The following is a 13,087-nucleotide window of genomic DNA, read 5'->3' as shown; positions in this document are numbered from 1 at the left end:
CTGGTATGATCATACGACCAGTTTTAAGACATGAATGTAAACATGCAACCAAAACACAGTAATACAATCGTACACATATATCAACAAGTCACCATATATATAGACTCACAATCATCAATCTTGACTTAACCAACACATGAAGCATGGCCCATATGATCACAACAACATATATTAGTTCACTCATGGAATTCATACCCAAACTGTTAGTGTACTAGCATGGTACCCGAGTTAACCATAGTTAATGTACCGATATGATATCCGAGTCAACTATCAATCACAAACAACATGCACAATCACAATCATAATGAACAACCACACTTGAAGCCACAAATAAATTAACAGGTTCATTGTATGAGATTTAGTAACAGGATATCATTTCATAATCACCCCTTATGGGTTTTCTGCATGTTTTGCACAAGTAATAGTATAAAGTAGTTAACATGAAAATATTACATGCATTGGAAATAAATAACAATCACCTACCTCGAATCAAGTCGTGAAAACTCTTAAGAATTCAAGCTTTCCCCTATTGCAAGACCTTGACTTGTTCTTGATCTAAAATAATAATAAATACAACAATCAATAACGAATGACCTAATAATACCCGGATTATACTCAAATCCTAACCCTAGGACAAATTCATGATCATTATACCCAATCAAGACCTTTCCCACCATAATTCCAAGTTAAAACCCCTCACATAAAGTTGACCACCATTGCTCTAGGGTTTAAGAATCAATTTACATGTTAAGAGTAATTAACTTACCTTTATAGAAGAGAACGATGAAAAATGCCCTAGGTCGATTTTGGGACTTTCCTGCACAAAAATCTGACTAACTCCACTATAATGGCCCAACCCGATATAGCAGCCCACATGCTACAACGGAAATTAATTTATCCCGCTATTGCGGCATGACACTTGCTATAGCGGCTTGTATGGAGGCAGAAACTCAGAAATTCTCTCCAGATACTTTATTTCGCAACAGACCTTCAAACCTTGACGTTCTATACTATCCCTTCACTCCAAGTTTGATATTGAGAGTTCCATTTACCCGAATTTAATTTTGGAAGGCCTTATGGGGTTCCTTAATGTCTTAACTACTACAAAACATGATCTAAGCTTAGACATTATCCCCAATCCCTTCCCTGATCTCCCTAGACCCCACATTGCTAAGATTTCAGCTGAGACTGAAGTAACCTAAGATTTTCAAGTTACTACTCAAATTTTTTTCTGATCCAAATCTTTCACCATTGGTCTACTCATAATGACCGAAAGGGGTCATTACAAAAAATCTTTAATTTGGATCCCAAAATTAAGGGGTAATTAACTAATTTGAACTTATCCATGTAGTTATGCACTTTTTGAATTGAAATTAAACATCTTGGTTTTTATACTTTGATGGGTCACTGAGATTCTTTTGATGAATTATGTTGAACAAATATCAATCTAATCTGATTGATCCTAAAGCCTATAACAATAGAACCGAAAAAAGTATACAAAAGACAATTTTTTCTATTGTATTACTAATATTTTATATTTGTATTATATTAATATCAGCCTATATTCGTATCAATGTGATTTTCATTATTGATGAAATTTTTTATTTGGAGAATAGATTGGTGATCTCCTTATATGGACTTGGACAATCCTCCCTCTAGAGTTAGATTTTGAGGTTGAGTTAGACCATGCATAATATCTTTACATGGTATCATAGTCAGAGGCGGATCCAAGATTCGGAGGTTGGGGGTGCCATATCATCTAAATGGTAAACGGGTCGGTTCCTTCATTTTATGTTATGATTCGGGTTATTTAGTTTTTTCGATTTTTGTAAATACATTGATCAAATATACATATTTAGTAATGTTTTTTTGATATTTTTTTAGGAATAAGATACTTATCCTCTATAACTTTGAGAAAACAAGAGATTTTTCACCTTAAAAATTCAAATTTGTATACATCATCTAATACCATATAGTTGAGAAACAATAAAAATTATAGCTTCAATCTAGTTATCTCCATTTAGTGTGACGTTAAAGATTGAAAGAACCTTTAAATTCCAAATCTTTAACCTAATAATATCCATCATTTTAAAAACTTTTTCGAAAAAAAATATTCATTTAAAATATATTTTTATTAATATTCTATGTGACATTCAAAATTTAATATTAATCTGTAATTAATATAGAAAATCACGCAACACTCGTATCAATTAAAGATATATAAATAAGCAAGGAGTAGCAAATAAAGGAACTAATTAAAGGGGCGAGAAATTAAAACAAAGACAAAAAAATTGGCGAGAAACTAAAGCAATGACAAAAAAAGAAGAGGAAAATAAGAGGAAGAGCCTGAAAAAGCCATTCGCACAAACAAAGAATAAAAAAATAAGTGCTGGTAACGAGATTCGACCCCCCGACGCTAACATTGATAGCTACATCCTTTGCCAGTGGCACCATTGAACATATTATTCACTGGGTGGCAGATCTAATATATATTCAATTTGTTATACTTATATACATATAAATACAAAGTTTTAACCGAGGTCACTGGGTGCCGTGGCACCCCCACCCATAAGGGTAGATCCGCCCCTGATCATAGTCACCAGGACCATTTCCGTTTGGGCTCTCGATCCACGCTCAAATTAGGCCTGGATGTGAAGGGGAGTGATAGAGTGGGTCAAAGTTTCACATCGATTGGAGAATGAACTGATGATCTCCTTATATGGACTTAAGTAACCTTCCTCTCTGTTGAGTTAAGCCCAAATACTATATCTTCACGGCTACAAACCGTTACAACTAAGCCGATAAATGAAGGTCTCTTTATTACACTTTATATATACACTCTAATATTTATAATTAATTTTTTTTTCTCAAATATCTCATTTAAAGGTAGAGGGGCAATAAGGTCATTTGGAGACACTTGGGCACCATCGATGAAGCCATAGAGATGAAACCTAACGTAGTATTTTGATGAAACATGCCATGCCATGCAATCTCCAAACATTGCCTATACTTATAGGGGCCCTAATGTAGTTTCTTCCCCTTTAACACGTGTCAACATCTCAAACCATCTACCAAATATGACCACATATTTTGTTTGCCAAATGACATTAGTTATTTACTGTGTAACATACATTTTCCAACTCCAGTCAACTCACATTCCCACTACTCAATCAATTGAACAAATCACAAAAGAGAGAAAAAAAACCCAATGAAGGTACAAATTTCAAAAATTCAATTATAGTGTGTTCTTTCTTCTTTTCTTATCCATTGTTCTATTAGAGTACTTCTTATAATAACTTCTATTTGTTGCACTTTTTTTCTTGTATTTTTAGATCTTCAATTGGGTGCATCGCAAATTTCATCAAAAAGGTGATGCTATATTAGCTACGAATTTCATCGCTAATTTATATTTAGCAGTTCATGACCTACATAATTTATCTGTCGCTAATTCCTGTGTTTTATATTTGGCAGATGGGAGGAAAGATATTGATGAACTAAAGATTAGCAATGAGATTATTGGTCATCATGACACACAGATTCTTCTTCAAGATGCCTCATTTGCACATATGTTAGACATTTGGAATGGAGGAATACTTACAATTGGCACATTTGGATTTGATCCACTCATGAAAAATGTTCAAGATCAACAAAGTGTCATAGACATTGAATCTCTAGAGGAAGAGGAAGAATTAGAAGAAGAAGAAGAATACTATTCAGTGGAAAATGAAATTCAAGAATATGAAATTCCATTTAATGATCATGAGGGAATTAATGAAGAATTGTACCCTTTAATATATGCAAATATTGGAGATGAAATGATTTATAACGAGGATATTATTGAGTCAAACAACAACTCATCTACTGATCAGACCAATACTAAGATGATGAAAAAAGAAAGGATTACTCTAGCAGATTTGTTCTCTGCTGATTCTGATCATCATCACCGTAAGGCGGATCGTCGTTCTGCAAGCAAAATTACAGAGTCAGACATTTTCACTAAGAAGTCTAATTCGTCTCCACAAATCAAAAATGGACTTTCTTTCGCCAAAAAGCTCATTCCACGTGTCAAGGACGAGCCGCGCCCAATCCAAAAGCTACAAAAAGTGAGTCTAAAAGTATTTATATTTTTATTTATTTTTAATTTTTTTTTATAATTGTGGTGTTCGGTGTCACCTCCCACCAGCAACAGACAACAGCTAACTCCGTGTTTTTTGTCTCCCGCTGAGTTTTAACATGAGACCTTAGGGTTCTCAACGACTTCATTGACCACTAAGCCACACCTTTAAAGTAAATTTAACTTTCTTCCATCGAAAATATAAATTAAATTTTACAAACACTAACGTTATTAAAAAATAATTACTTTATCATATCAGATTACATTACAACTAAAATAACTTTTAGCGGCAATAAATATAGACATTAATAAAGAGTGCTAAAGTCTTTACTGGCATTAGTTAAGTGTCATTAGAACCAATGTCGCTAAAGGCTTTAAGGACATATACAACGAGTGCTAATTGCCGCTAAAAATACATATTTAGCGGCAAATAAGCTATTACTGTTAATTAATTACCGCTAATTAGGGGTGGGCATAAATACCGAAAAACTAAAAAACCGAACCGAACCGAACCGAACTAATTCGGTTCTTCGGTTTTTCAGTTTGGTGTCGGTGTTATTTTTTTGGAAGTTCGGTTCTTCCGTTCGGTGTTCGGTGTAAGGGTCTCAAAACTTCGGTGCACCAAAAAACCGAAATTTTTATTTTTTATTTTTTATTTTTTATTTTATATATATATATATGGGCATTCTCTTAACTAAAGATAAAAAATTCAATCAACAATTAAATCATTCTTGAACAAATCAAAGTAACACCCAATGTACAATTCAATAGGTAACTTGAAATATTAATTTCCAAGAGAAACTCAAACATATTTCTACCAATGTACATTATGTAAAGGAACCCTCTTCATACTTGTTTTTCTCGATAAACTGTTGAAGGCACGATGTTCTTGATAAAGACAAATATAGTCTTTTAGTTAGCACAATAAGTGTTCCATAGTAATACACATCATTCCTTAACATAGTTTGAAATTTCTAAATTTTATACTTTATCCTTATTTTATTTTTCATTCACACCGAAAAACCGATTTAAAAGCACCGAACTAAACCGAACCGAAGTAGAAAAAATGAACCGAACAGAATTAGTTTGATTTAATATATGGTGCACACTTTTCTAAAACTGAAAATCAAAAAACCGAACCGAAGAACCGAACGCCCACCCTACCACTAATAATATTTTTGATATAGTGTTAAAGGTAACTACATGTAATTACTCGTAAGCAAAACAACCTGGAAGAATGTTGTTAAAGTGGAATTCATAATTTAAAAGAGAGAATTCTTTTACATATAATCAATATGTAAAATTTAAATATTTTTCTTTTCTTTTCTTTTGCGTGCATGCAATGCAGGGGCGGAGTCACAATGCAAGTTACACGCTCTGCGCTCGTAACTCAGTAATTTTAGTTAAAACATTGTAGTATTTGTGTTAAAAGTTTCATTTAGTATACGTAAATAATGATTCAGAACTCATAAATTAAAAATTCTGACTCCATTATTGTCTAATCAAATTTAATCAATTGTGATAAATTAAATGTTTTGTAGTTGATGACGAAAGTGTTGAAAAGGAAGGTTCATCCAGATATTGAAACCAAATTGGGCAAAATCAACAGTCAAGTGAAAGCAGGTAGCATGCTTGGTCTTTCATGCGTTAAACACGTCAGGGTTGAATCATCTGTTTCTCTTCTCCTAACTGATCAAGGTACGTACTATCCTTTTCAGACTCCACGTGTGAAATTATACGAAATATATTGTTATTATTGCATACATACTGAATGGTTTGATTTGGAATAACAAATAGTTTCGAGATAAACTGTAAGATTATTTTATCTCATGTTTAATATAATTTTAGATTCCGAAATTCATAATAACTAATCTCAAGATAAAATAATAAAATGACAAATATGTCCTTTCCCAAAGCTTTTCTCTCAAAGTTATTAATATTTACTGAGTAATAAAAATATATTCATTAGATTATCCCATCATTATTTTGTTCTGATTCGATTATTATAATCTTAAAATAACTTATTTCGAATCAATTAATCTTTTGTTGCTCAATTTCCATGTAGCGCGACATGGTCAAACTGATAATACATAAAGTAACACATTTTTCGCTGTAAATCCTCCTTTCTTGTTTTCTTCTATATGTTTCTTGGAATCTTTTTATTTATAGTACATTTTTCCCTTTTTTATGTAGTGCTAGACCAAAGGTTAAAAATAGAGTTAGGCCCAATATTGATTTGACATGGTATTAAAGCCACACCTAAAGTGGTCCTAGGAAATCGAATAGTTGCATGAGGTGGAAATTACAATTTGTATCCATGAATATGCACGCATTGGATCAAATAATGGAACCCTGAATAAAGAATGTCTAGCTTTAGATGTGAGGGGATTATGAATGGAATGTCCTGAATAAAGAATGTCTAGCTTTAGGTGTGAGGGGATTATGAATGAAATGTCCCACATCTGTGAATGATATGGAATCTTGAGGTTCTTATAAGGCTTGAATAATCATTTTTTCTTTGAGCTAATTTTTGAGTTGTTAGTTACGTCGAAGATCAAATTTAACAAATAACATATAAAGTATTTTTTTTCCACTCAGTGTTCGAATTTTGTATTTGAGTCAGATTATATTTGGATCACGCATTGCATAATTCATTTTGGGGACAACACTACAATGATTGTTTGGTGGAGTAACAAATAAGTACTTATGAGTCGTTTGGTCATTGGTTAGAGTTTTATAGATATTAGTAATGTAGAATTTTGCAGAGTTTATTTATTATTTATTTTATTTTCACCTTGCATTAAATAATACATAAATTAACTCATACCTTACAATTATATAGAATTGTTAACTAAAAATTAAACAACATAGTTAACGTGCTAAGTTTTATACATAACAAATAAAAATGCTATCAAATATGATACTAAGTATATTAATTTAATACATAAATAACTAATTTCCTTACCATTAAGTAGTAACCTCTTAATTCTGTCCAAGGCTTATTTATGGGCTAGAAAGCTAGGTCTATGCTATAGTATAAAAATAAAAAGATTTGACACTAGTTTTAAGGCTATTTAATAGAACTTGAGTATTATTACGCGGCCGAGCTACGGCTCCGGGCTTGAGGCTCAAGGTTGATTGGTGTCAGACTGAAAATTGTTGTGAGTGCACTTCAGCTAGAAACTGAGCTATTACGGGGATAAAAAGGGTCCCTCGTCTCCTTTTTAGACAATTCTTCTCTCATGAGTTATTTTTCAAGATTGATATAGTCCCAAGATCCATTTTCTTACGTGGTATCAGAGTCAGTCTCATCCCAATTCATTGTTTCTGATGTTGGGACACCCATATTATCTTGTCCACACTTAAACTGTCCACTCTTGGGTGATGCGCGGGTGTTGGAGTCTTACATTAGTGGGATATGAGGTCTTCGGTCTCCTTATATGATCTTGAGCAATCCTCTCTTCATGAACTAACTTTTGAGATTGCGTTAATCCAAGATTCATTTCGGTATCAGAGTCAGACCCATCCAATTCATTATTTCCTATGTTGGGCCCCCATCTTAAATTGTCCATGCTCTAGAAATGTGCAGTCCTGAATGTGCGTGGGTGTTGGAATCCCATATCGATGGATAAAGGGTCCTTAGTCCCCTTATATGATCTTCGATAATTTTTCTCTTATGAGCTAACTTTTTAGCATTAAGTTAGGTTCATGATTCATTTCTTTAATATCAGAATACTATTTGATTTCTTATATTATTATCAATCTTTAATAACTGACTTTTTTCTCTAACATACAAATTGTTTTCCATTCTCCAGCCAAACGTAGGAAAACATTTTACAGAAAAACAATTTTCGAAAATATTTATGTCATATCATATAATACTAGTACTTCTCTGTTTCTAAAGTTTCCAATCTTTCAATTTGGACCGCAGCTGATTACTCTCTAAGTTTTTGTCAGTAGTCTTTTAGTAGGAATATTTATTATCCTTATCTAAGAGGAAAAGTTAAATATAATTGTAGTACAAAAGGGATACATGGAGCTATGACGTAACTGATAAAGTTATTGTCATGTGACTAGAATGTCACAATTTTGAACTTTAGAAACAACCTCTTGTAGAAATGTAGGATAAAATTGCGTATAATAGACTCTTGTGATCCAGTACTTCCCCAGACTCTACGTATAAACACTTTTTTAATGATCATATATCTCCATTGCAATGATATATTTTTTCTTTTTTCCCCCTCATTTTTGCAGATCTCACGGCCTAGGCTGACCTATTCCAATTCAATTACTTGCTTTCATTGGCTTGGGGATGAAATGAATTAATTAATAATGTTTGTAATATTATTGTTTTAATTGCTTGTAAAATTTTCAATATTGTGAACAGCTAGATCATGTGATCTTGTTATTTTTCATGGCTTTTGGCCTGTGTCGTGTGTGACAAAAAGGTTTTAATATTGGTGTTGAATTTAGGGTTTGATTTTGACTGATTGTTTATTATTTGGAATTACCTGAAGTGTTTTCTTCTAGCTAATAATTAATCAGCAGTGATTATTATGCACTTTATAAAGAAAAGAGAAAGTTTAGCTACTTAATTAATTAAGAAAAAGGCACATCAAATTGAATAATTCTTATCCAAATTACAAATGACAATATCAATTTGTATTAGTTATTTCGAGTGATGATTGATGTTTGGACCATAACACAAGCAATGAAAGATATATTGGATAACAACTATTACTTGGCTTATAGTCCAAACATTGTTAGATATTTGTCTCTAATCTAAAATTTTAGCTGTCTTCCTCTCTTCGCTCTATAACTGAATAAAAGGAGCATGACGAAAAGCCAATCTTTGGATTAAAGAAACAAACCGGCATGTTTAGAAATGAGACGTCATTTACGAGTTTCATGTTGAACAAAGTAAGATGAGAAAGACTCACGGAAGAAGTATACTTAGCGCGCGAAGGATCCATTGAAAGTTCTATTTTTCATATAGATCAATGGGTACACTAATCTCCGTGTGAGATTTCTTTTGTCATTTTCTTTTTATTCAATTTCTACTCATCAGCTTGAAAAGAAGTCTCTCGTCGTGTATTAAAGTGTCATAAGGTTAAATTTTATTTTTTTTCGCTATTTCAAAAAGTTAAATTATCTAGCTACTAACATTATTCGAGACCCACTCATTAGCAACTTTAGTCTAATGAGCCTCTTACTCTCAAGGCCCACTCCTATTGGGCCTCTTAAACCCTATCTCTCTCTCTCTCCTTAAACAAACAAATTATTAAGAAAAATCAAATTCTTATGTGGGGTTGTTAGATAATTTTGCCCTTGTCCTCCATCGATTATGTAAGAATTTTTAATGGAATTTAGTAATTTGAGGCAACTCGACTCATGTCTAAAGGTTTTAAATTAAGGGTGTGTTTGGTATGAAGGAAAATATTTTCCATAAAAAATGTTTTTTTTAGAATTTTTTTTTTGGAAAATAAGTTGGTTTCTAACTTATTTTCATGTTTGGTTGGTGAGTGAAAAATATTTTTTAGTGTTTGGTTGGTGAATGAAAAAAACATTTTCTAGAAAATATCTTTTATTTCTGGCGGGAGAGTAGAAAATATTTTTTAGGAAAATAATTTTTGATCGGAAACAATTCCGGATAATCGATCCAGGATCCGACCCCGACACCAAACTAGGACATGACCCGACAATCGATTCGGAATCTAACCCTGAGATCTAACATATGACCTGACTCTAACTTTTAATCAACACTCAAGGATCTACGCGTACCATAATCTTGGCTACAATGGATTTTCCCTACCTTAGGTTAAGCCCAAACCCTTCCCTAGGGTGACAACTACCGATTTTAATGCCTAAGAATCTCAATACCAAGTTAGGAAAGAAAGTTTCATACCTTTACGAAGGATTTTTATGAAAAAATGATGAATTTCGCCCTAGGTTGCCTCTGCACTTCTACAAAATGTTCTTGAGTAAGAATGAACGATTTTGGAATTTTTTTTGCATTATTAACAACTTAGTCCGTCGTAGCGGCCAAATCCTACTATAGCAACGTCGCCGTATCGGAACTGGCAGCTATAGCGAGAATGAATTCATCTGTTGTAGCGGCGCGCGGCTGACACGAGCCATAATCTCGAAAATCCTCCAAAATTACCCATTTCACAATGCACCTACAAACCTTGATGTTTCAGATCAACCCCTTCGCGCCAAATTCGATATCAGGAGTTTAATTTACCCGAATTCAATTATTTAAAGTCATGCAGACTCCTTAACTTCTTAGCTAAAAGGCAAACAAACTCTACTTAGACATTTCACCCAATCCCTTCTCAGAGTTTCCCTAAACCCCATCTCGCTCAGATTTTGTCCAAGCTTAGCCTAGTCTAAAATTTTCATCTCAGTACTCCAGAAGTTTTCTCGCCCTATTTCTTTTACGATTAGCTTACTTATAACAACAGAAATGATCGTTACATTAATGCAATACTTTTTATTAAATATCTATATGGATCAACCTGAGGAATTTAAGAGTTAGGGAAAGAAATAATCTATTTGTAAACTCATTAAATTTTTGTATGGACTAAAACAGACAGCTAGGCAATAAAAATCCAAATTGTCTGAAGCACTAATAAAGATTGAGTTCAGATAAAGTGAATATGCTCACTCTCTGTTCATCATAAAGACATCACAAGAAATGACCATTATACTCATTTATGTAGATAATAATTAAAGAGTTTGTTATTTGTAATATACTCCTTCTGTCCTTAATTACTTGTCCACTTTTGAATTGACACATTTACTAAGAAAATAATTATTGACATAGTGAGTTTACCATTTTACCCTATTAATTATGAAGTAGATGAATTAAAAACTTAAGATTTTCAAAAAATTCTACCTTTTAAAAAGTAATTAATTGATGGTATAATAGGTAAAAAAAATTGTCCTTTCTTGATTTGTCAAAATGAACAAGTAATTAGGGATAATTATAAAAGGAAAAGTGGACAAGTCATTAGGGATAGAGGAGTATAGAACTTATGTTTTAAATTTAAGTTCATTTGAGGTAGAGTTGGATGTTGAATTATGTATTTGATTATTAAAATTCAAAAATTAAGCTATTGATTTTTGGCACTTCAACTTCACACTAAAACGACTAAAGTTTAACCCAATAAATGGCTTAATATCAATTAAAAATGTCAAAAGTTTGGTCCTTCTAAGACTACAACTTCCGTGTGTTTGGTCAGGGGCAGAGCCAGCATATACTTACGAGTTCATCTGAACTCCCTTCGGCGAAAAGTATTACTCTTATATATGGTTAAAATTATATTTTAGGTATATATAAAATATGTCGAATTCCTTAGACTAGTTCGTGTGTTAATTTCTTCATATTTTGAACTCTTTTTTTGAAAATCCTGGCTTCGCCACTATGTTTGGTATGATGGAAAATGTTTTCTTCAAAAATAAGTTGATTTCTAACTTATTTTCTCCTGTTTGGTTGGTGAATAAAAAATATTGTGTTTAGTTGGTGAATGAAAAAAGCATTTTTTAGAAAATATCTTTTATTTTTTGTTAGGGAGTAGAAAATATTTAGTGGTTTGGTGGGGTGGGGTGGGGTGAGGTGGGGGGGGGTTCTGGGGGCTGGTTTAGAAAATGTTTTCCTTACTTTTTTAAGGAAAGTAATTTTTCTTAAATTTGAGAAAAATGAGTTGATTTGAAAAATATTTCAAAACATTTAAGCCAACCAAATATGAGAAAATATTTCTTAAATACCAGAAAATGTTTTCCTTCGTACCAAACACACCAATAAATTAAAAAACAAGAATTTATATTATGCCACACAACGAAAAAAAATGCAACAAAAGTTATGATAGCTAGAAATGGATTTGTGAGTCCTTTCGTTTTCTTCTTGTTGTTTATGATTTTGTTATTTTAACTTTTTTTTTGTTTTAGAAATAGTTACATACATGAGAAAATTCAGTCGTTAATGTCTGAAGTTATCGTCAAGATCACAACTCTCCATAAAAATGTTCAAGTTTGGCCTCGTCTAGGGAATAATTTTAGTATAACTTTTTTTTAAAATTTTTTATCTTCATAAGTCGTACTAAATTTTTGACAAAAATGTCCGGTATTCATAGTGCCTGTGGGAATAAAATTTTGGCAGCAACTAATTTGACAGCCACATTTGTTGAAATTACTTGCCATAAATGTGAAAGTTAGTAGCCACATTTGTGGAAGTTGGTAGTCAAAGTTTGGTATAGTTTTGGTAGACTTTGGCAGGCAAATTTTGTGAAATTTGGCTACTGCATTTATGTCACCATGATGTAATCAAGAGGTTCAAAAACTCTATAAATAGAGTAGTAATTAAACACTTGAAGACACACCAAAAATAGAGAGCAATAGAGAGTAATCCACAAACAACTTCTTAGTTTGTGAGAAAATAGTAGGGGTGTACATGGCCGAATTGGTTCGGGTTTTTCAAATATCAAACCAAACCGTTTGTGTAAAAATTTTAAATTTATAAATCAAACCAAACTAATAAAATTCAGATTTTTTTGGGTTTTTCAATGTCGGGTTGGTTCGGGTTCAAATACCAAACCAAACCATTGTATCGAATTTTTAAATTTATAAATCAAACCAAACTAATAAAATTCAGATTTTTTTGGGTTTTTCAATGTCGGGTTGGTTCGGGTTCAAATACCAAACCAAACCATTGTATCGAATTTTTAAATTTATAAATCAAACCAAACTAATAAAATTCAGATTTTTTTGGGTTTTTCAATGTCGGGTTGGTTCGGGTTCAAATACCAAACCAAACCATTGTATCGAATTTTTAAATTTATAAATCAAACCAAACTAATAAACCTCGGTTTTTTTTTCCAGATTTTTGGATTTTTTCGGTAAAGTTTGCATACAAACATATAATTAACTTGTGCTCCAAATATTTCTTTAGTCCAACCAAAATACAATTATCTA

The 13,087-nt window shown here is 32.3% G+C and overlaps 1 protein-coding gene across 1 annotated transcript; it reads left to right on the top strand.

The window, feature by feature from the left end:
- The first annotated feature begins 3,128 nt into the window (after window positions 1–3,128).
- Window positions 3,129–8,604, top strand: LOC102598580 (uncharacterized). Its single transcript, XM_006362066.2, has 5 exons — window positions 3,129–3,214; window positions 3,333–3,369; window positions 3,472–4,103; window positions 5,656–5,812; window positions 8,369–8,604. Exons 1-5 carry the CDS (start codon window positions 3,209–3,211, stop codon window positions 8,380–8,382), a joined length of 846 nt encoding a protein of 281 aa, XP_006362128.1. The 5' UTR covers window positions 3,129–3,208; the 3' UTR covers window positions 8,383–8,604.
- The last annotated feature ends 4,483 nt before the right edge of the window (window positions 8,605–13,087 follow it).

Source organism: Solanum tuberosum, unplaced genomic scaffold (genome assembly GCF_000226075.1).
Source record: "Solanum tuberosum cultivar DM 1-3 516 R44 unplaced genomic scaffold, SolTub_3.0 scf00382, whole genome shotgun sequence".
In the NCBI taxonomy this organism is placed as follows: domain Eukaryota; kingdom Viridiplantae; phylum Streptophyta; class Magnoliopsida; order Solanales; family Solanaceae; genus Solanum; species Solanum tuberosum.
The sequence above is the reverse complement of the archived record's forward strand: the minus strand, read 5'-3'. Positions and strand labels throughout refer to the sequence as shown.

Bases quoted from the DNA above. Each gene is read 5' to 3' on its own strand.
- LOC102598580 (XM_006362066.2), top strand. The intron at 3,370-3,471 runs GTGATGCTATAT...TATATTTGGCAG, and splicing joins TCGCAAATTTCATCAAAAAG to ATGGGAGGAAAGATATTGAT. The intron at 4,104-5,655 runs GTGAGTCTAAAA...AATGTTTTGTAG, and splicing joins CAATCCAAAAGCTACAAAAA to TTGATGACGAAAGTGTTGAA.